Raw genomic sequence first — 24358 nt, 5'->3', positions numbered from 1 at the left:
CAAGCAACCTGTCCCACTCTACTCGTTTTATGAATGGTGGAAAGGATTTGGTTGAGCCTTTCCTTTATACTGTAACTGAATCTTCTACTGGTTAAAAATCAAAGAACGACCAATTTTATGTTTCAAAGCAACTAATCAGAAGTTAGTTGGTACTGATAGATGGAAAATGGAGTGAAATGTGTGAGAGTATTTGGGAGAGAGTGAATCAGTCTGTTAGATCTCTCAACTAACTTTTTGCCAGGTGGGCCAAATATAATAAGGACACATTTTTATTTTCTAATTCAAAAACTGATTTTTTTCCCCCCTTCATTTTTAGCCTGAAAAACTACACTTTAACGGACATTGCAAACAATGGTTTGCAGAAAAGTGGATCTGCACTATTAGAACATAGTGCAGCAATAAGAAATGGGTCACTGCTGAACACAAAACTCTTCTTTTAGCCAGTTAATGGGACACCAATGTCTTCACTGGTTTGTAGTGCTGTTTACAGTGAAATAAAATGAAAGCAAAAAAAGTTTATAAAAGTTTAATGCTTCTGTTGTACTATTACAGGAGGAAAAGATCCAACTGAATTCGTATTCCCGGTTGACATTTTTTCCCCCTTTTGTCTCGTTTACATGAATTGTACGACACAATTCCTTACTTAGATTGGTCCAGCCTTCAAAATGATTAATTTTCGAACAAAATATAAAAACACGTGTCTTTTCAAATTTTCTACTAGTTGGCCCTAGTTCTACTAGCTCTAAGTATGATAAATAATTTGATAGTTTCGGTTTGACCTGGAAGTGTGCACTGTGAAGCGGGCGGTGCCGTTTTTCTCCATCCGGTGTGTCAGAACCTTTTCACGGCAGACGAAGAATGGAGAGAGTCGCTAACGGCTGTTAGCGTGAAAACCTCAGCAACAAGGAGAGCGCAGGAAAGCCTCACATGAATCTCCCTCAGCGCTCGGTTAAATTGGACCTGAGCGGAACACGAGCGGACACCTGGTCGTGTGGATTTATCCCCGTGAAGGTGAGCTCGTTGCGTATTGCTCGGGCGGAACCAGGAAAGGAGCATTTTTTAAAAGGTTTTGAGCTAATATTTTCGTTGCTAACGGAGCTAATTTCCTTGTTGCGCTCGGTCCAGCTGTCACCCAGCCATCACTTGGTTGTTTTGCCGTTAACGACCTATAAAGAAATGTGTATATATATATTTTGTTCCCATTTAAGCAACTTTGTTTACAAGGGAAACCATGAAATATTCCTGCTGTGTTTTTTTCCTCTTTTTGTTTTGTACACAGAGTATATTTATACCAGAGCAACCTGTCGCTAAGTAATGTTTTGCTAACGTTAGCTACACGGCTTATTATTTATGTTTAATGTTGAGAGAGGCTAAATTGAGTTCGTCCTTGTTTATTTCGTTCACTGCTCGGTCTGGCCTGCCTTTTTGTTGGACTGCCAGTAATGGCTTTGTCCGGGACCCAGTGGTACACAGCTGCCAACACGTCTCCCTATTCTGGACCAACCACAGGCCTCCTTAGATCGATCACCTTCATTTTTAACCTCATATTCTCCACGACTGAAGCGTATTTTTACGCCTTAGCTGCTCCTCTGCTCTAGATTAGTTTCGCATAGACACCGGGCAGCTCTCTTGATCAGCACATTTCTTATGTCTTGTATTGAAACACTGAAGTTTTGTTTTTCTGACTTCTCTGTTTAAATGCACCTGCACGTTTCCTTTGCTTGTGGTCAAATGTTGCATCTCGACCTACATTTCCTTGTGTGGTTACACAGAAAGACTTTACAGCAGAACCAGCAAAACATACACATTACTCACCTGGTTGCATTTTCTAAAACACTGGATTAGAAATCGTCAAAGTCGGTGTTAACTTTGATGATCATTCAGGATCAGTCATGATTTCATTTTGCTGTGTGTTAAAAAAAAAAAAAAAAAAATATATATATATATATATATATATATATATGCACACATATTAAAAAAAACTGAGTCAAATCTAAAGATGAGATTTTCACATTCACTTTGTTACAGATGTATAATAAGTACTCTAAGCTAAATGATTATGTTCTGCAAAAGTGTATTGATCACTAAAATTAGCATTATAACATTTGTAAATATGTAGAGTTTCCAAGTGCTTACACCAAAATATTACACCTTCTAGTTATAATGGAAATATCTAAAAATAGATTGATTTGGTAGCACTCTTTGAATTTCCAAAACATATCAAGATTTATTTATTTCTTTTATTGTTGTTTTCATTTCCAAACAGTTCCATTTATATTTCTTTATGCATCTACCTGACCAGCAGTGCGCAGCAGGAAGTGTCTGATTCTTATCTGTTAGTCAAAAGAAAACTCCATTTCCTCTTTTGGCGTTTCTTTAAAATGACTTCAAACCATTTTGTAAGATAAGAACAAAATTCCAAGTTTGACATTAACTTTTCTTTTTTTTTTTTTTTTTTACGTGTTGCTTGTAACCCACCTGTGCTGAGTCAAAATGTTTGGTCTAAATGAAATAAATGTCAAAAGTTATAAAGTTACGTAATAGTTTGTAAATAAAGTTGCAATATTCAGATGTGTAGAGATGCAAGGAAACGATGAAAACAATTCAGGACTTTAAAATGTAACGAAACGTTGCCATTTGGAACCTTTATTTTTTACCTCTTGATCGCTAGAGAAGTTGGCTCATGCATTGGACAAATCTAAGTTGAAGACAAACTAATTAAATGGAACGAAAGGGAGAATGCAGAATAGTCTTATTATAATTTTTTTTTTTTTTCTTAATCCAGTGGCAGTAGCTCTTCAGCATGTTCAGAACACTGATACAAGTGAGATGGAGGAATTAATGGCTGCCATCCCATTGTTTTTCCTGAGACATTTACAGTTTTGGCAGATTGTGTTCTCAACCATTTTTGTACAAACGTTTGCTTTAATAAGGTTTAGACGTGTTCATTAGTTCTGATTTGAAAACCAGATTGAAAAAAAAACAAAAGTTCTTTACAAACGGAGGTGACCAGGTATGTGGCGTTTGAGAATCTATGTACATTTGAGTAATCAGAGTCTAAACAGTGATAAGTTAGTTTATTCGACCTGAGAGGCAGCTGGCACTGCCACAGTGGGGGTCTGCGCTGCTGGCAGACCCCCCTCAAACGCTGATCTTTCCACTTGAAGGTTAATCACTGCTCTCTGAGCATTCACCGTTTTCATTAAAGACTAAATGGGTCAGAAAGTAATTGTTATGATAAATTCAGTTCAGCTGAAAGTGTTTAGCTTTTTACATTTGTTGAAGTTTTGAATCAAATATTTGCTCTTTTTAAAAAAATATATAGTTTGAGAAAGTTAACTGCTATATTTAACTCAAGCAATGTGTTTTGTTGCTGATCATTGCTGTCATAATGTTCTATTACATTTTTACAGTCCTATGCTGTTTTAGAATAATAAAAATAAGCACTCTCACTATCATTTCCTTTATTTAATCAGATAATATTTATATCAATTGGCATATTGATTTGATCAACTGAATGCAACTGCGTTGTATTATGAACTGTATGTGTTTTAATCAGATACTATTTGAATGTATATTAAGCTGAAGTGAATTTATTTTAATGCATTTACAATGAACAAATTGTTTAGAATTAGATGGAAATTGGAGCTTGTGAAAATGAAAACTCAGCAATGAGGAAGCCATTGCTCCAAAACAAAGACAATAAATGCCAGACTGCAGTTTGCAAAGGGACAAATACCTTAATATTTGAGGACAGGTCCTGTGATCTGATAAAAACAAAGTACAGCTGTTTGGCCGTTATAACCAAATTTGCGTTTGGAGGAAAAAGGGGGATTGCTTGTAAATCCTGGGAACACCATCCCAACTGTGAAATATGGAAGTGGCAAGTAGATGACATCATGACGAAAGAACATTATGAGGAAATATTGAAGCAACATCTGAAGACATGAACCAGAAAGTTGGAGCTTGGGGGTAGATTGGTCTTCCGTTGGACAATTACGCCAAGTAAACAACCAAAGTGGTTACAAAGTGTCTTAAGGACAAAACGGACACTTTGGCTCCAGCAAGCAAATGTGAGAAGCTCGTGGAAGGAAACCCAAAATGTTTGACTCAAGTCATACCAGGGTTTCCTCCAGAAAACCTGCTGAGCCCTGTGGTAGGGCCAGTCCACAAGTGACTCAACGTATTTTTGTATTGAAAAGCGTTAAAAAGTTACAAAAATTTAGAGGTGCACGAGCAGGCATCATAATTTGAAAATGATAGCATGTAGGGAGGGTGCAGTTGGTGAGCACTGCCTCATGCCCAGTATAACACGTCAATTATAAACTTAGCTTAATCTGTCTCTACTGTATTAAATAAAAAATCCTATTTAAAATAAACAAGTAAAGCCTGGTGGCCTGCCAGACTTATAATACATTTATTATGAACTCTGCATGCAGATTAAGACGATATTCCCTAAGCAAACGAATATAACCTTCTGAATTCTAAAAATAAATCTAATTTGACATTTAGCAAATAGAAATAATTCAAACTGACATAAAAACAAGAGAGGTTTGGTCTGATTTAACTACAGACAGCTGGATAAAGCTTAACTCGAGTCGTGGCATTTGCAAGTTTCTTACAGACATTATAACTTCTAGAATCCACCAGTCGATAAAAGGTCAAGTCAAATGATTTCACGTGTTTTCCGTCTGAGGAATGCATTTTGCTCTAAGTTCAGCCAACAGGTGTGTGTCACGCAACACGTCCTCACTTTGTCTGGAGACGTGCTGCTTTCACAGGGACGAAGGCCGGGGATTCCCCACCTCTCATCAGGGATCACACAATCCTGCTACACCCTTTACACAGAAAGAGATGTTCAGCACGGGCAGTTTCTATTTTTAGACACCTGCTTGCCTTCACATCAGTTCTCGTCTTGTAAATTTGCATGTCCAATCAGTTAAAATGACACGGGAAAGCCACGGTAAAGATGTTGCAGGTTTTACCTGGTGTTTACGTTTCCACGGCAGTCTTCTGGTCGGGCATGTCTGGGCATGTCTGAGATCCAGAGTGACCGCAGCATTGCTGGGTGGATGAATGATGCATAAGAATGGGTCGTCTGATAACTTTGAGTAACAAAAATACCAGGGTGTTGTAGCATTTACACAAATATTTGAGACGGAAATGCAAAACAGGTCGTAATTACTTGTTTAAAACAGAAAAGCAACAAATCTTTCCGTTAAATTCAGTAGTAGACTAATTTTTTTTTTTTACCCTTTTTCTTTCCTTCTACACACAGCCCTAAAAATCACTGTAGCTGTCCTCTTCCTTTATAAACACAAGTAATTATCTCTGTAACAACCTTGCAGCTGTAAAGTGAACTGCGGTGCCTCCGATATAATCGTGTGGTGTGAACTGAATGAAAGCGTTTCGAGGGGCCTGGTGCGCATGTGTGCGTGTGTGTGCGTGTGTGTGTGTGTGCGTGTGTGTGTGAAGATGAGAGAGCTCTTCCTCGGTCGCTAATCAAAACGCTAGGATTAGAACGGCCCACAAATCATTATTTTCCCAACGGAAGCCATTGCAGCTATTCTCCGAAAACGTATTTATTATTATTATTTTTTTTTAATATTATTATTGTTGTGTTGTTATGCTCTCGGCTTTATGTAATAGCAACGGCGCTCTGTTGCCCTTGAGAGCAAACGGGCTGTCTTTGATGCTGAGATCTGTGCAGGCAACACTGAGCATGAGTCATCCAGAAGCCCACACACACACACACACACACACACACACACGATACCTTCAGCATCAGCCTTACCATGCTCAGGAATTATGCCATTGTATTCAAAACAGTTTGTGTTTTTTTCACACTAAAGTACTAATAGGTTTTTAAAATGATTCTTTTTTGTGTGAAATGGATACTTTTGAGCAAAATCAGAATGTTTATTTTGCTGCAGTAGACCTAACTAGATGGATTTTAGCACTATTGACGAAGCATAACTTGTCATTACATAATAAAACACTGAGCTGTCTTCATCAGCGGTAATCAAGCGATTTTTAGATCTGCAGTCGAGTGGAGGTAGACGTGGCTTTATGTAACTGTTGACATAATACTCTCCTCTGGCGTTGTCCGCCGGGTTGTAGCTGTGGGTGGTGTGTGTAATGCCTTTGTGATGATATACTATGCCTTAAGCTTTGTGTTGATGCTAAAACTGCTCGCTGTGTTTTCTGTGACCACTGTGACTTGATCGCTATCTCTTAAGGACAGCAGTGCTTTTTTACGGCGAACCGCCGTTGACCTATTTTCTCAATCTGTGCTTGGTTTGAAGGTTGTGAATGAGTGTTTTTTTGTTGTTGTTTTTAAAATCGCTTTCTTTTCTAAAAACAGAAATTACACAAAATGTTGTCAAAAAGTGACTTTTGTTTTAATCGTGACGGAGCATAAGTCAGGCCAAGACTATTTTTGTTTAATTGCGAATATATATAGTCATATCAGCAGAAAACAGATTTTTTTATCAGAAGAAATTAAAAATTGCAAAAGACCACTCGAACACCAATCAAACCACGTCTACCGGACTGTCAGGTGTGGAAAAAAATTGATTGAAAATTATAATCGATCTTGTCATCTCATTTATCACAGTTGCATTTTTTTTTTTTTGATATTGTGCCACCTTTTCTAAGGTTCGTTGTTTCTCCTTATGGCGTAGCGTTGTCAAACACCTGCACTCTTCAGACCAGCAAACTGCCAAAACTGCTGCTCTTGTTGAGGTGATTGTCCCTTTGCTGAGCAGTTTCTCAAGTTGCTTTGATTAGCAGCACATGGCTGCTTCTTTCCCTCCTGAATCCTGTGGAAACAGCAAGGGTATACTTACTTGTTTGACAGTTTTTTTTACTTAATTCAATGTAAAATAACAGAACTGGCAAAAAAAGATGACGTGGAATCTGACGGGGTATTTATGTTTTGGTTGTTTTAATTTAGCCTGTCCAATACAGAGTTATTTTGAACATTGAAAACTCTGTACTTTCTTTTTAAAGCATCTGCAGACACGTACTAAAGGACAAAATGATCTCCTTGGTGGTCCAGTTCCTGTCTGCTACTTTACTGGAAGACTTACACATACCTCTAAATGAATTCTGCTAAGAAACCCAGTTCTGTTTTTCTGTTTGTTTACACATACAGTGAAAGTTCAAAACTAAGTAAAGAACCTGGTAGTTAAAGATATGTTAAAGCTGCTTCCACTTCCCCGTTCCCCAAATCTGATGGTTTCTTTCCATTAGATTCGTGTTCTTACTTCCTTGTGCTGTTTTGCCTGTCTTTTTTTTTTTTTTTATTAACAACGTAAGTGAAGTTGTCTTTAAAGAGTTTATTAAAAACGTTTGCTTATTCTGCTATTCTGGTGTTAAGAGGTCATTGCACAGTTTGCTTTGTAAATAAGAACTATCCTAGTAGGATTGTCAAGCCTAGTTCTTTTTTTCCTACAGACTGGTTTAATTTTTTTTTATTTTATTCTTCATTCTGCTATATTTCATAGTAATATAAATTAAGCCCTTTCAGACCCACATATCTGAGATCTAACCTGTCGTCTCTGATTTTATTTTTCTCTCCAGGTCTCTACCTTCCTTATGTGACAGATGTCGAGGCCTAGCAACTGATCGAGCTGAGAGGGCGAGGTCGGGGAGGCCCGTGGGTTAACGGCTCCAGCTTCTGGCCCATGAGAGCGACTGTGCCATCCAGGTGCCACCAGTAACCAGGGCTGTGGCTGCTGCGGTGGGCCCGGCCCAGGAGGCCTTCTTTCGTGCGTCACTCGAGGCTCCTGCTGACCAGTGCTGCAGCACGCCATGGATCAACAAAGAGAGAAATATGGCGAGCGGATGACCAGAAGCGCCAAAGTTAACCAGGGAAACCGGAGCGGACACCGACCGTCGGGCTCCTCCAACACCTCCGGCGTACTCATGGTGGGACCTAATTTTCGCGTGGGGAAGAAGATCGGTTGCGGAAACTTTGGGGAACTGAAGCTCGGTACGTGGGGTTTGAATTTTTTTCTGAAATGACGCTGAACCAAAGAGACGTTTGTGGTATCAGTTGCTCATGTCATGTTGAGTTAAAAATTCACAAAATTAAAAGCAGTAAAAGCTTAGTTAAAATGTTGTTTGCTTTGGGCTTGGGCCTAAAATCAATGTTAGTTGTGTCGTCTCGATTTCGGTCTGTTTGGATTTTTTTTAGGACCAATCTAAACTCTATTTCTTAACTCCATTTTGCTTTTTTTCTACTTTCATTTGTGCCTGTACACAAACTCTTTTATGCCCATTTACTTAAATATGTATGTGCTTCTTTATGGATTTAATGATTAGAACATGAAAAATGTGCTTAAATCTCTGGTTTTCAAACTAAATATAAAACGTTCCGTCGAATGGAGGTAAGTGGGAATAGTCTTACATCAAACCATTCTGATTTGATGTAAGGTCTGGGCGAAATGTCCCTTAAGTAGCCATAAGTGTTAAGATACAGAATGGTGAAGGAGTGAAATAACTACACCCATATGAAATGTCCGCTTTTTAATATACTTTTACTTTTCTGTCTTATTTTAGGTAAAAATCTCTACACAAATGAGTATGTAGCCATTAAACTGGTAAGTCCTTTGCAGTTTAACATTTTACTCATTACTACTGCTGTGCATGAATTTTTTATTTTTTTTTAATCTTCCACTGTTTGTTTCCATTTTAGAGCAAAAAAAGCGATTTCTTTTATTTAGATGTGCACCAATCAATTGGTTAGAGATCAGTTTTTGCATTTGATTAGCTTTCCTCGATAAACAACAAATCAAATATCTAAATATGTTTTTTAGGAATTAAATGTCGTAACTAAGAACCCACACTTACTTTTTGGCATATAGTTCAGTGTATTTCTTTGTTCAATAAAGGTGAGGGATACCTGTTTGGATTGAAGTGGAGATACTGTTGCATTATTTTGATTTTATTTACTTTTTTTAAACTACTAGATTAAAAGAACCTGCAGTAGACTTTTCCTCTTTTATGCATCTTTAGTACAAAGAAAACTAAAAAAATTAATTTGATAAAAACCGAGTCAGACCTCAAGGAAAACCGACAATCAGTATAAAGAGCCTAATCAATGCGTCTTGTTTTATTTGGAGTTTTTTGTGTGTTATTTTTTTTATTTATTTTTTCCACTATAAAATGAATTTAATCTTTTATGTGCACGTCGTGTAGGAACCAGTGAAGTCGAGGGCCCCACAGCTACATTTGGAGTACCGGTTCTACAAAAGTCTGGGGACCACAGGTGAGATCAAAGATTTGGATTTAATTCCCTGCTGTGTTTATGTGTGTGACTGCATGATAATGATTTCATTGTTTTTGGAAGATGAGGCCAGAGATTGCATCATTTCCACAACAAGTGATTACACATCTCCGAGCAGATATCGAGCTGGTTTAAGAGCTCACTTTAATCTCCCAGGATATTGTGTGCAAGGAGTGCATGAAGACCTACCCGTGTATTTGCGCTGTGTGGGACAGTGACCTTTAGAGATGCCTCGTAGGGATACAGTTTCTTTTATTTGAGTTGAAGTTGGGTTTCTTATTAACCTAGAAAAGATATGAAGATTTTATGGTTGACTGAAACATTAGACAGCCGTTTTAAAGACAAATTATCAAGAAAAAGGGAAGAGAATTTTGTGTCTCGCTCACCTCTTCTTGTCTCCAGCTCAGTCAGGATTAAAGGTTTCTGCCCTGTGCCGTCATTACAAATGCTAGAAAATGAAATGGTTGGGCTCGTGCTAGCCTTTCTGATGCCTTGTATCTTTTCCAAGGTTGCCCAGACAAACCCGTCTGCGTCCAGCAGAGACACCGTTTCCTTCCCAACCATTCCTAATTAATCCCGGTCATCCATTCAAATTTCCCCTAAGATTTTAAACATAAAAAGCAGACATTGATTTTCAAACTTGTCTGCCAAGACATACTCACAGTACAGCACACTGAGGGTGCTACTGACATAAAATCATAGGTGTCTGTTGTCAAGTGCAGACTGATGTTTGTCAGGATCTCGTAATCGAATAATTTTAAAATGCTGTGATCCTGATCTGAAATTTAGCATTAAATTTCAGAAAAGTTTAGTTTTTAGTTTAGTTTTCAACACATGCTACAGCTGTTAGCATATTTTTGAGGACTATTTTTATTAATTACCAACTAGAGTGCTGCTGGTTAATCAAAAATGTTCATAAACCTCAAACATAAATGATTTTTTTTGTCTTTTTACATTATTAATATGTGTATATTTTTTCTGTTAATGAAAATTTGACATAAACAACACTAAATTTTCCAATAAACATAAAAAAAATATAATAATCTGTGACCAGTATGGCCACCCTTCTTTTCAATAACGGTGATAGGCTTTTCAGTCATGGAGTCAGTCAGCTTCTTGATTTGTTGATCAACTTTCCTTGTAACAGCAAGTTCCACAGAAAGTTGCAAGTTGCAACTTTTCTGAATGGACTTCTGAAGTTCATTCAGAAAAGTAGATTTTTTTCCAAGCCAATTTTTTTTTGTTATAATTGTTTGGCCTCAAAACATAATGTGTCAGTTTTAACACAAAAAAATAAATATGTCTGTTTTAAGTTTGATTTATAAATATCTAAACTTATTAAAAAGTAAAAAGGCTTCAACAAGGCTTTAAAGCTGTTAGTTAGTTAGTTACGAATCATAATGAGATTTTGGATTTCCGCAGGTCCACATGATAATCGGTCTGGGAGAATAATGGCTATTGTTTTGCAACAGGCAAAGACTGGAAAAGGCCAACTGTGCGGAAACCCATTAAATATTTAGCAAGCAGGCCTTGCCTCTCTTAGCGCTAACCCACCTCTGTCCTCTCCTCCAGATGGGATAATGTGACCTCATTTCGTCTTGGCTGCTCGCTGTACCACATTCCTCTCAGGCGAAGGGATTGTTTGCATCTGTGCAGGCGGCGTTTTTATGAATTTATGCGGCTTTACTCTGACCCTCTGTCTGGTGTTGTTTGCTGATGCGTAACCAAATGTCCCTGGGTATTAATGAGGATGATTCCATCACGGCGTAAGAGTCGGCTTTCAGTTGTTTAGCTCCAATCATACGGGAAGAATGATGAGGATGGTGATGTTTGAGGAGGAAAGCTGTTTGCCTAAGGGTTGGTTTACACAGAGGAGGTGTTAAAGGTATTATCTGTCATGCCATGAAACACTTCACTCTCTTAAAAGTGAACATCTTGTTCTAGAGCTTCGTAGAAATGAATAACTTGGATTAGATAAACATGGGAGTGAGCTTTCTGTGGGATTTCAAGCCGCACCTTTTTGTCTGCTACAAATTAGAGTTTCAAGAACATAAATATAATTTTTAATGAATTAAAATTACAATTGATATTAAGAGGAGAATGAGTAAAAGGAAGATGTTCTGCAGAACTGGGAAGAATCATTATCCTGTGCACTTGGAAGTATCTTTACTCACCGTGACTGTTTTTTTCCAAACATCGATGCTCACGTCATCACTGATGTTTGGTAGCTCGCAAAAGCTTGACCAGCCTTGTTTTAACCCTCTCCACTAATTTATAGTGCATCTTTTATCTGAACCATTTCTAGGCATCCCGCAGCCGCCCTGGGTTTAGATCCACTCATTTATGTGGTGCAATTAACAGCCCACAGAAACTACATAATGGCACAGGATGCAGCGCAGCTTGCCTTTTACATTCCCATGCGCCATCTACTGCCAAGAATGCCACTTTTCACAATTCATGCCAAAAGCACTGACTGAAAAATAGAGGGCCGTTTCGATGTCTGTAGGAGTAGAGTTCCAATTTCTGGCTCTTGAAATACTTAAATACTTTTTTTTTCTTTTTTTAAGCCAATTCCAGTTTCACTTGAAGAACCAAAGACTAGCTCTGAAACTTCTACTGGTCATTAGAATTCATTATTCATAAAAGAGTCAGGGGCAACGTCACAATATGTGAGAGCCGCTGCTGTAAAACAGTTGTAATATTTTGGAAAAAAGGGCAAAATAGTTATATAAATGTTATTTCTAACGGACTTTGGGTTTTGGTTAGCATTATCTGGTCAATAATCTCTGTGTGCAATTCTGAGAAGATGTAGATATCTGATATCTGAACAGAAGTTAGTGTTTTGTGTGGGGTTTTTTTTTGCAAAAGTTAGCATTCTGCACTCTATTTGATTCCATTTTACCATGTGTCTTTCTTCCTTTTGTTCTGTCTTTCTTATCTTTTTACATATCCAGCAGAGTGAAACTCTGAATTGTTGTCCGAGTGAAGAGGTGAAGCCCAACAGGTTTATTTTCGCAGGCCTAGCATTGCGGCTTTCACAATGGTTCTCCACTTGATATATTTGTAATTGAAATTGCTTTGGTTTCATTTTAAATGTAGTGGGCACAAAGACGGAAAAGAGAGGAGAGTAGAAAGGTGGGGAAAAGGTTTAAAGGGAAACAAGGAGAGGCGAGAAAGTCAGAAGTCTGCTCCTACACCTGCAGAAAGAGGGAAAAAAACAAAACTGAGAAGTCATGGCAACAAACAACATTTGCATTAATGTGTTATAATAAAACAAGTTAATACAAGATGTATTTAGCGGCAACTCCACCCCGGACATGAAAGACACCTGATTCACAACGTTCTTGTTTGTTTGCTATACAACCTGGCAGCTCTCATTACGCTTCATTCAGTCATCAGAAAAAGATCCTATCAATATGTTTCTGTCTGGTCAGGCAGTAATTAGGGCTTATGAAACTAAAAGTTGACCACCTGATCACCAGCCACTTTCTCTGTGCATCTTCGTATGTGAATGTGTTGTACTTTCATGTGCTGATTGTTGCTCCTCCGTCAGGCAATTTACGTATTTTTGTTGACACTTTTTAAAATCAAACTATATTCTGAGCAAAACTCTTCTGCTGTATCAACAAACATTGTGCATTCCTCGCTTTCCAGAGCCGATTTCCCATGATTGACCACACCTTTGTTTGATGAGCTTTTTAAAATAAAATGCTAGCTTTCTTAGAACTTTCTTGGGATGACACTTTTAATAGGCGCTGACTGGCAGTAAGAAGGAGCAAACTTTGAGTCATGCTTCCTTGAAGCCAATTACCAGTTTGACCTGATTTCCTGTTCTTTGAAACCACGATACAGTCAGGACGACAGCCTCTGTTCGAGTCACAGCATCTCTGGCTGCATGCGGATCCTTTGTTAAAGAAGAATAACTTTAAAGGACTTCACGTGGAAGCTGCTCCAGCTTTTTTTTTATTTTTTCTTTTCTTAATGCTCTTCTGAAACAAAGAGCTTCAATGCCCATAAGAGCACCATGACAAACAACCCAAACAGAGTAGTAAAAGGGCCTCATCTCTACCATCATTATAGTCACATTAGACTGCCCACTCAGCAGTAAACTGCTCATTGGCAAGTAATAAAATAAGAGACGAGATGATGAATGCATGAAAATGTGAGGCAATTAGACTGAGTGGAGCTTAGAGGATATGATTATGAGTTTGTGCTGCGAGTCTGTGAAAAGATTATATTTCATCTGTACCACTAGTACCCTCAACCCAAACCCTGGTGAGACACCACATGTCAGGTTAGGGCGGGATGTGCCTTTAAGCAGGTTCCGCTTCGTCTTTTCTGAAGTCTTCGTGTCATTTCACTTCTCCAGCAGAGGGAGTACCGCAGGTGTTCTACTTCGGCCCCTGTGGGAAGTACAACGCTATGGTCATGGAGCTGCTGGGGCCGAGTCTAGAGGATCTGTTTGACCTTTGCGACAGGACCTTTTCACTGAAGACCGTCTTGATGATTGCAATTCAGCTGGTGGGTACCGGCGCTGTCGAACAAGTTGTTATTTTTCTCACTTGGAGAACGCTGTTTTCTGTGGCTGATTCCGCTTGTTTCTCCCCACACCAGATTTCTCGAATGGAGTACGTGCACTCTAAAAATCTCATCTACAGAGATGTCAAGCCTGAAAACTTTCTCATCGGAAGGCAAGGGAATAAAAAGGAGCACATCATCCACATCATCGACTTTGGCCTAGCCAAAGAGTACATCGACCCCGAGACCAAAAAACACATTCCATACCGGGAGCATAAGAGCCTGACTGGTACTGCCAGATACATGTCCATTAACACACACTTAGGCAAAGGTAAGACACCGCCAACGCTGTGTTTATGTTGGAGTTTGATGCAGTGTCATGCTAGCACTCAACTTTTCCCCGTTTTGAGTTGTTGACTTTTGAACTTTGATGTATTTTTTTTGGGATTTTATACAATGAACACAAAGTAATGCTACATTTTAAAGTGGAAGGAAAAAAGTTTCATGGTTTACTTTTTTTTTTTTACAAATAAAAATCCAGAAAGCGTGGTGAGAATTTATAATCAGCAGTCTCTACGTTAATATTTCTAAATTCATGCACCAATACGTAGATCGATTGATAACTTTATGGTGCGTTCACACCAAAGGCGTTTAAAGCGTCGGATGCATCTGTTTACATTCAAAGTCTATGTGGAACGTTGGATGCGTCATCACTCAAAATGCTTCGAATTGTGCCGCACTAGATGCTCAAAACGCTCCGCAACGTGCCTCCACATAGACTTTGAATGTAAACCGGAGGCGCCTGACGCTCAAAACGTGTTTGGTGTGAACGCACCATAAGGTTTAGTGCCTTGCCCAGAGGCACAATGACATGTAGCAGTGACATGTACTCTACCCACAGAGCAACAGTTCTCTGTCAAAACCTTTATAGTATTGTTTTGCTTCCACTTCGCAATCATGGATTACTTTGTGTTTAACTTTTCACATGAAATCCTGCAAAAACACTTTAAAGTTTGTAAATTTAACCTGACAAAATGGGAAAAAGTTCAAGGTTTACTTGCCAAAATCCTATATGTCAAACTTTTAAAGCCTTGTTTTTTTGTAAATGAAATGTAAAAATAAAAAATAAAAATGTGTTCATACAGAGCAAAGCAGACGAGATGACCTGGAGGCTTTAGGGCACATGTTCATGTATTTTCTACGTGGGAGTTTACCTTGGCAAGGACTAAAGGTATGATGAGGCCATGGTCATGTCACCAAATCTGTCGGACAATGTTTCACATCTTGCTTAGGAAAACATTCATCATTAAAGAGAAACGCAGTTTATGTAAGAGTGTGTATATTCAGAAGTTTTTCCATTTTTACCATTAGAAGTTGATACTTTGTCTCTTTGAAAAATAACTAATAAGATGTGTCTCTACTTTGTTGCCTTACTTATTCATAGAATAATGTCAATAAATGAAATGAAAACAAGACAAAATGTTACCGGAATTCTTAACCCTTCACACTAATTAAATACATTTTGGACACTTGTTGTGATCTCAAATATTTGATCCATAGACGGTCCAGATTTGGACTTGGTGTAGTTTTTGTAGACAGGAATATTGGGGAGAGATGTGCAGCAAATTATTCACAATTCACGTCAAGGAATTTAGTGGGATGAAAGATCCCACATTTAAAATGTGCTTTGAGTTTTTGTTTTTTTTCTTTACATAACGAGATTTCTCTAGCATGGTTTTAACCATTTGTGTTATTCAATAAAAAGTTCATATTCCAGATAATAGAACTGAAATGTTCTTTTATGATGTTCTCATTTATTTAATTTTATTTTTTAGGCTGACACCTTGAAAGAAAGATACCAGAAGATTGGTGATACAAAACGAAACACTCCTATTGAAGTCCTCTGTGAGAATTTTCCAGGTATGCTGCTTATGATGAATTTATGAATTTACTCTGATTATTTAAAAAAATAACAATCTTTGTAATTCTTAAAATGAAATAGTATTTCCTAGAAATGGAGGAAATATCAATTAAGTTTGTTTTAAAGCTTTCTCTGTGAAAATTACATAAGTAGGCCTGTCATAACAAACTTTTCCTGGACAATAAATTGTCTTTAGTATTTTCAGGTAATTATATGTTAACCTGTACTTTACCCATATGAAGCTTCCTTTTTGTTTCCTTTCACGCAGAGGAAATGGCCACCTATTTGCGGTATGTAAGGCGGTTAGACTTCTTTGAAAAGCCTGACTACGAATATCTGAGGACTCTGTTTACTGAGCTGTTTGAGAGAAAAGGATACACGTTTGACTATACTTACGACTGGGTTGGGAGGCAGATAGTAAGTGAGCCCTGTTGTTTTTAAGGTTATGCCTTAAATAGGTCAATCCTTGAATTCGGCTCATTCTTTCCTTTCCGCCAGCCCACACCGGTGGGGTCTGTCCATATAGACTCTGGTGCCTCTGCGGTAACAAGAGAGAGCCATCCTCACAGAGAACGGCCCTCGCAGCACCCTCCGGTTCGAAATCAGGTATGTTTCGGAGCAGAGAGAGTCGGTTCCAGTAAGAACAAGGGAAGCTGTTTAGCAGCTTTACAAAGTGATGTGCAACAGTATTGAACCCAAACCTGCCTGATTTGATCTTTTAAAGGGGCAGTGTGTTTTCCATTCATATAGTGCCATTTTACAGCATAATCAATTAATCATGTTACCTTCAGCTGTTATAAAAATGATGTACATATCAAATATGACTATAAAAAAAAATTTACTTCCTAATGTAGCACTTTGAAATCGGGCCTCTGTCTCTAAAACTTTCTGATACTCCTCCTTCAGGAACTCATCACATCTTTACTCCTCTGTTTAACAAAAGCATTGTTACAATAATGAGACAAAAAATAAAATATAAAAACGTTGAAGTGGTTTGAATATTTTTGTAAGGGAGTCTGAAATTACCTTTTTTGAGGAGCATATTTTAGTAACTTTTGTGCTATTTTAAAAGATTTTCATCCATATGTGGGTGGTTGAATTTCTGTCTACGGTGCAATTCGAGCTGCAAGAGCTTCTGTTTTTTTTGTTTTCTTTGGCTTTAGACTCGGGCCTTGCTTAGATTTTTTTTTTATTTTATTTAATTCAGGGTTTTTTTATTTTATTTTTTTACTATTTTGTTTCCTTCCTCATTGGTCATGCCGCTTTTGCATGGTACCTTGCTTCACACACCCAAATGCCATCTTTTCTAATGCAATTATTCCATCACCTTCACCCCTCCTTCCCTCTCCCGTTGCACCCCCCATCCCACCCCCGTTCACCCCCGAACCCCACTTCCCCCCTCACATCACTATGGCAACCCCCGACTCCCCCGAGCAGACGGCAGGCTCAGACCGACGAGGAGCATGGGAGGTGCAGCCCACGCGGCAAGCAAACTCTTCCTATCTGACCTCCCACCTGGCAGCGGACAGGCACGGGGGCTCAGTGCAGGTACACACCCCTTACCCGATCAGCCAACACCCCCCGCCCCCCGCCCCACCACCCTCACCCCACAGCCTCCATGAAGTCAGATCTGTCTCATAAATCCAAAGTATCCCTGCACTTAAAATGTAAACAAACGATTCCCTGCATAGTAGTCTTTCTTATTACATTTTTTTTTACTTAGAGTTTTATGAGATTTTATGAAGTGAATAAAGTATTTTTGTTGTCGTCTTACATCGTAGCTTTGCCTTTTATGTGAGACAGATCTACAGCGTTTTACTTTCTTTACCCCTGGCTGGGAAGTGTTGTTTTCTGCTCCACCGTATGCATGTGATCTGGTGCCACCCACCCCACATGTTCAAAGTGAATTTTCTTCTTTCTTTTTTTTCTTTCTTTGGCATCTGGAAGCAGTTTTGCATTTTGAGCTCTGGTTTCTACATTTAATGACTTTGAGGCACTTCTTTTATAAAATCAGCACACCTTTTGCATGGCAGGATAAACTGGCTCTGCCAAGGAAATGCATGCTGGTATGGTTTTGTTGTGCTCAAAGGGCGATTCTGGTTATTTTTTTATTATTATTATTATTATTATTATTATTATTTTATTTTATTTATTTTTTTTACCTTAACCTAATTTGCTTAAAGTGTAAATAAGGGCAAATGAGAAATTACCCATAAAATTTACTTTAATTTTAGGTGCAATTAGTCAAGTTGAAATTTTTAAATTGAGTTGATAAAATACAGTAAAGTAGGCTTTTAAAAAATCTACATTAGTATATTTTTTTTAAAAATTATTACATTTTCAGCAAATGTTTTGTTTTTTAGTTAACTGTGTTTCTTATTAAATGGATTTGAAAAGCTGTAACTTTACAGTGAAAGACACCTTAAAACTGCTAAATATATATTTTTATTGTATTTCAGTAGTTTGAATTATAGAGATTCATTATGCAGTTCAAACAAAGTTTAGTTTAATAATATTTGGGAATAATGAGTACAGTAATTTTTTCTGTGTAGACTTCACAATTTGAGCTACAAATATAGTTTAATAACTCTAAATAGGGTTATTTGGGGGGGAGTTTTTACCCTTCATGTTAAAATCTTTTCTCACTGTTCGTTTAGTCATGTAATAAAATGTTTACCAGCATTTACCAGGTGTGCTACTTAACTATAACTTTAGATTGAGCATTTTATTGGGCTTCTACCCTCCATGTTGTTTGGGGGAAAAGACTCTTGGAAATGGGCTTTGAGACTCTAAACCAGAGCTGAGCTGCTGAAGTGTTTATGTCTCGTTTTGTTTCTGGCCAGCGTTATTAGGTGAAACTGTGGCAGTTTCAAACTTTTAATCAGAGGTAACACCCGTCTTTGCTGCAGGTGGTCAGCTCAACCAACGGCGAGCTGAACGCAGACGACCCGCTGGCTCAATCTAACACCCCGATTACACCTCAGGCAGATGTGGAAGTGGTCGATGAGCCCAAGTACGTATCCTGGGCCCTCTGCGCCTCTCTTCTATGTCCTTCTCTTGCTTTCCTCCTTCCAGTCTTCCTCCTTCTGTACCTCTCTGTAGTAATGTTACACCCCAGACCTTTTGCTATCGTCTTAATTTACTGAACTCGAGTTTCTCCGTCACATTATCCCAGTGAATTTCTCTTAAATACTTACATTTGTGGAGATCAATTAATAAGAATCAAGTTTCCATTGAGGTGCTTTATGTACCCTTTACTTTAAATATAGTAATTCAATTTGACTAAAAAGAACTTTGTACAAAAAGTGCTGTTGATTCTTCTTTAAGTTAACAGAATATCCGCAAAGTTTTGCGCACAGTTTTGAATCCAACATAAAATAAAGGGATCATATTATTATCCCCATTTAGGTTTCGAAACATATGTCTCCAAAAACAAAACAAAAAGGCATTAAGAAAGCAGCAGTTTTTTTTTTTTTGTCTTTTGTTGGCTTTTTGAAACGTGTTTAAGAAACAGGAAAAAATGCTGATTATTTTAAACAACTGGGATTCTGAAAATAAATTAGCTTAATGGAAACACTCCAATTTCAAACAAACTCACGTTTTTCAATCAATTTTTGAGCTAGGATAAATTAGTCTATTTTACGAAACTGCAATGGAAACGCTTTTTTTTTCTTTCACATCACACATGTGATCAACGACCGGACGTTTCTACTGGCGAAAAAGACGAAGACGACAACAGGAACCATAGTTTAGTATATTTATTTCAAACATATTCACATTCATAATTCAAACAGTAAAATATATATCTTTTTTTATAGTCTGTTTGGAAAGGAGGTGGGCAGAAGTGCCAACTTATTTAATCCTTTCTCCAATATATGGCTTTTTACACGTTATTCTTTACTTCAAGTAAGAAAAGAGAAATATTTACAGAAAGTAAACTGAATAAACTATTTAATGTAAATTAGACTGACATACAGTGGGGGCAAATGTTTATTTTCATTATTAAAGAAATGTTAAATTTCTTATTAGCCTCATCATATTGCTGTTGCAGGCATGATGCATGATGTGCATTCTTTTGAACGATTTTTCAGTCCTACTGAGCTGATCACTCCTCCCTGAGTTACTGCCTTCATTCTCAGGAGACAACCATCCTGACCAAACACCTTCAGCAGAGGTTTCTCCCATTTATTCAGATTGCAGGTCTCTCTGCTTTGCTCACACAAATCTTTAGCATTATGGCTGGCTTTTTTAAAACTTTATCATACAGAGTGTTTCTGGCCTGCGATTAGAAACGACCCATAATAAATGTAAACGTGGTGACCGAAGCAGCTTAGCTTAGTCTTAGCTTTGTCTTTTGAGCCGATACTGTCTGTACCCATGAATAATTAAAACTGCACGTATGGATGGCTTTTTGACGTTTTATTTATTCATGAAGGAAAATATCATGAATGCATAAATAATCTCATGTGGGTTTTGAGGCCGTTTAAAATAGTCGTTTCCATTAGCGGTGCTTTGATTTAGACTTTTCTGACACAAATTAGCTTGATCTTAATGTCCAACGTTTCATTTCATTTCAAGAACCATCAAAATGACTGCGGAGTTGGCATTGTAAACTTTTAAACTGCTACTTTTCTTTGGTAGATTTAGCTTTCCTGTTGATTTTTAAGTTTGCTGCTTAAACAGTAGAATGAGCTGCCAACAAACATCCTTCTGTAGAAATAACGTTTCTTATTAAATGTCTTCATTTGTTTCTGTTTCAGACTTCCTGAACCAACTCACAGATATTGAAAACAGCTAACTTTGATTCTTCTTCTGTCAGTAGTGACTTCCACACTAAAAACTATTGTAAGCACAACGCAAGTGCTGATGTGGAGTGTGGTTCACCTGAGTGAAGCTAATTTCTCAACTAATCTTTCAATAATTAAACTTGAATGTTATTCTAAAACATGTTTTCATGAAATGCTTTTTGCTTCATTGTACCACCGTAGGACACAAAGGGTCGTGCTTTAAGTGTGGATCATCTCCAATCTTCATTTTCCGTTGGATTCAAAACTTCTGCCTGTAACAGAAAAACTGCAGCATGTTTTCCTCTTGTGTTTAGAAAAAACTAATTGGTTAAAACTAAACAAGAAAACTAAAAATTGATACCATTTAGGAAATATAATTGAAACGCTCGAATCAGCCTTCGTAACTTTGCAACTGCTCTCTTAAACATTTAGGAATAATAATTTTTTAAGCAATATGCTTGAAACAATTGATTATGTAAAAAAATTCTCTCTATATATCTCAAAGTGCAGGATGTTTTCTTCCAATAAAATCCAGCACTGGTACTGGTACTGGTTTCTCTCTTCTTCTTTTTTTATGCCCTTCAAGCTTTTGTGCAAATTGATACCTTCAGAATATGAGTGTAAATTTGACTTTAACATGACACTAATCAGTTCAGCAGCATTAAATAAATCAGATGGAATCCTTTTCCTCTTCTAATTCGTCTTTCCCTGTGTGTCCACCTGTGTTGTGTTGTGTGTGTGTTTGGCGTTTGTGCGCCGACTCCCATCAACCTAGTCCTACTGTATTAATCTATCTTTCTTTTCTCTTTACACTCTCTCTTCTCTCTTCTTCTGTAGCTGCGTGAAAATGCTCAACCTGTGGTGAGTCCCTCTCTGCTTGTCCACATCATACTCATGGGACAGGGAGTGGACCGGCCTAGGCTGGGCCCAGTGGAGTTACTCACTAAGTTTAAGCGGACTCTCACTGGTACAATACTGCCTTGAACCCAAATAAATGAACAGTGCGGTTTTCTATTGTTTTTCCAATTAATTCAGTCATGTTAGCAATAAGTTAAGTACTGCTTCTTCTTTTCATGATGATGTTGGAACTAGTGGCGGATCAAGGCAGAAATACTAAGCTGGTCTGTCTATTGGGCTTCTGTAGCTTCTTTACAGGCTTTAAGTATTTGTTTATTGGTTTTGGCATTATTTATGGAAAAGAACCCAGTCACTGTCCTATGTCTTGTCTCTGTGTGTTCTTACTGAGCGCTCAGGCTCGCCATGTCTTGTGCTTTTCGTGTGCTTTTCTTTTAGCGCATACAGCGAAACGTCACCCTCTCTTTCCATGTACAGGTTTCGCTCGGTAAATGAGAGCATCTTTGAAAAGTCGAGGTCATTTCAAATAATTTGATTCAAAAGGTAGAACCTTTAGTTGCATTACACACACAGGAAGTGATCTATCAAGCATTTGGTTCTGCTAATTCCCTATTATTATTGAAATTAATTAGGGCTGCAACTAATGATTGTTTTAATAATTGGTTGTTCTGACGATTAATCTGATCAAAATTGACACATTCTGCAGATTTTTTATTTAACCACTTAAAGGTTTTTTTAAATGCGATATTATAAATACATTAAAAGATGCAAATAAATAGTTTGTTGTCTTTTTCGAATAAGAAAATAGACATTGTATTGCATAAAATGTGTTAATATGACATTCCTTTAGTGTACGCTTGAGTATATGTAGCATAGGTTGCATCTTCAGATAAAAAAACTCCCAAAAACATCTACTTGACCCAACATCAGAAACATAAGAAAATCTATATATTATTTTTGTGCAGTTTTGACTGAATTATTGGTCTGAGTGTGGTGTTCTTTCAGAAAACTGCATGTTTTTGAGTCTGGATAGCCCAGATTAATCGATTTGGAAATTAGTTGACGATTATTTCAATAATCGATTAATCTGATTAATTGCTTCAGTCTTAAACCTAATATTCAGTTTTTGAAAACCAAACAAAAAAATACAACCCAATATTCCGCCTGCTGAACATTTTGTCCATGTGTTGTGCAAATATTCGGTGGTGTAACCTCCGAATATTTGGTCGGGACTCCTTTTGCATGAATTAGTGTTTTAATGCTTTTTATGTTGGTGTCTAGCAGCTCTCAAAGCACCAATTCCAGGCAAAGTCCATAGCTTTTCAATGTCCACCAAATTTATGAATTGGCTTTTGAAAATAAATGGCACTTTTTTTAATATATACAATTTTTCCTTCCACTCAACTTTCCATTGATGTTTGGATACAACTCTGGAATAAGTTTCTTTAGCAATGACGTTTTTTTTTTTTTTTTTTTAAGCTCAATAACTATTTTTTGTAACATCAATTAACTTATTTTATTAAAAATAAATGCACATTTTAGCATTTTCTGTATAAACTTCACATTTTGAAAGAAATTTCTGAAATAAACGTCACTTTTTTGACGATATTCTAATTTATTGAGACGCACCTGTACATGAAAACCTTGGTAGTGAATAAGCGTCCAGACGCACAGTGGATGCAAGTGCTTTCTTTCACCTTGTTCTTGATGCTAAAATGACTTTTAAGCCACGGAAATCTTTAGCTCTTCCACATTGTAGCAGCGTTTCTAAGGCAACCCGCTTCCTCTGCGTCACGCGTTGCCGCTCGCACGTTCGCGTTAACGTCTCTCCCGTTTTGTCCGCAGGTGCTGCTGTTTCTTCAGGCGAAAACGGAAGAAGAACACGCAGAGGCACAAATGATGAGCCGGGGACCGGAAACGAATCGTTCCTCATGTCCGCTTACAGACGATTGTGATTTCAGAAACATGGACGGTCCCACTCAGAATTAAAGAGGGAGTCTACTGAAAGATTCTGATTGAATTGTTCTCGGCCAGGACCTCTTTTACGTGGTGGGGGGATGTAAAACCAACACAAAAAAAACAAACCGTGGTTTGTGGAGATGTACAGGAAACATGTCTTATGATGGGAGTTTTTCTTTTTTCTTTTTTTCTTCCCGTCCTCTCCTCTAAGTTATATGGGATGTTTTACAAGTCAGGTGGTCCAAGAAGAGTTTTGTTTGTTTTTCTCCTTGACAACCAAAATGTTTTTCTCTCATCATTGTTGCCATATTTCTTTCTTTCCTTCTTTCTTTCTTTCTTTTTTGCTAAAGTCTCGTGTATGTTTTTTTTTTGTTGTTTTTTTTTGAGAGAGAGGAAGAGAGGATCTTCCTGTGGAATCTCACCTCCATCCCACCATCAGGTCCTATTGTTTCAACGTGATTCATCTCGCCACCCCTCCTCGTTAGTTTGCCAACTCGTTTCGACCTTTTTTTTTTTTTTTTTTTACCTTTTCTGGATAATTTCTCGATGCAGGACAAGCAGCTGAATACGCAAAGGCGAAAAGGAGTATTAGCAGTCTTTCCGGTTCTCACAGGACGTCCCGTCGTTGAACCGAAATACACTACAGTCCCTCTTTTTACTGTTGGCGATAATGAGCAGCGACCTGATGTTTCTAGATGGGGCTTGAAGGAAAAAAGAAAAAAAATGCCATTTATCACTCTGTTGCTACTACTTTTCCTACACACTGCATACACACTGAATGTATTGACAGATGAGCGAAATGACTGGAGCATTTCTATTATCTCTCCAGTGCATGGGAAGGAAGTTGCAGTTAAGGAGGTTTAACGAAGTTAGTTGTTTTTTTTGTTGTTGAAAAGGAGAAAAAAAAAACTGAGACCAAAAACTGAGTTCAGTTCAGATTAGGAAGGTTTTCCTGGACTTTGACCACAGCAGACATCAGACGATGCCACCCTGGAAGGACAGTATGCTCTGGAGAGTCACCGCCTC

General features: G+C 37.8%; 1 protein-coding gene across 5 annotated transcripts; it reads left to right on the top strand.

Moving 5' to 3' along the window:
- The first annotated feature begins 818 nt into the window (after nucleotides 1–818).
- On the top strand, nucleotides 819–23398 carry csnk1g1 (casein kinase 1, gamma 1). Of its 5 annotated transcripts, XM_017304160.1 has the most exons (14): nucleotides 819–1011; nucleotides 7585–7996; nucleotides 8566–8606; nucleotides 9205–9274; nucleotides 13662–13813; nucleotides 13907–14141; nucleotides 14956–15041; nucleotides 15646–15730; nucleotides 16000–16148; nucleotides 16230–16337; nucleotides 17169–17279; nucleotides 18641–18744; nucleotides 21356–21379; nucleotides 23219–23398. In XM_017304160.1, the coding sequence occupies exons 2-14, from the start codon at nucleotides 7816–7818 to the stop codon at nucleotides 23271–23273; spliced, it is 1401 nt and encodes a 466-aa protein (XP_017159649.1). In that variant the 5' UTR covers nucleotides 819–1011; nucleotides 7585–7815; the 3' UTR covers nucleotides 23274–23398. The 5 variants fall into 5 exon arrangements, with proteins under 5 accessions (XP_017159649.1, XP_017159651.1, XP_017159650.1 ...); XM_017304162.1 differs by lacking the exons at nucleotides 21356–21379; nucleotides 23219–23398 and adding an exon at nucleotides 20492–21311 and having other exon boundaries at nucleotides 820–1011; XM_017304161.1 differs by lacking the exon at nucleotides 21356–21379 and having other exon boundaries at nucleotides 821–1011.
- Nucleotides 23399–24358: the final 960 nt, after the last annotated feature.

The sequence above is a fragment of the Poecilia reticulata genome, linkage group LG3, assembly GCF_000633615.1.
Source record: "Poecilia reticulata strain Guanapo linkage group LG3, Guppy_female_1.0+MT, whole genome shotgun sequence".
NCBI lineage: Eukaryota > Metazoa > Chordata > Actinopteri > Cyprinodontiformes > Poeciliidae > Poecilia > Poecilia reticulata.
Note: the sequence above shows the minus strand (reverse complement) of the source record. Positions and strands in the feature narration are given on the sequence as shown.

Coding starts and splice junctions, on each gene's coding strand:
- csnk1g1 (XM_017304160.1), top strand. CDS start 7,816: ATGGATCAACAAAGAGAGAAATATGGCGAGCGGATGACCAGAAGCGCC. Junction 15,731..15,999: donor CCTCTGTGAGAATTTTCCAG/GTATGCTGCTTA, acceptor CCTTTCACGCAG/AGGAAATGGCCACCTATTTG. Junction 17,280..18,640: donor GGCACGGGGGCTCAGTGCAG/GTACACACCCCT, acceptor TCTTTGCTGCAG/GTGGTCAGCTCAACCAACGG.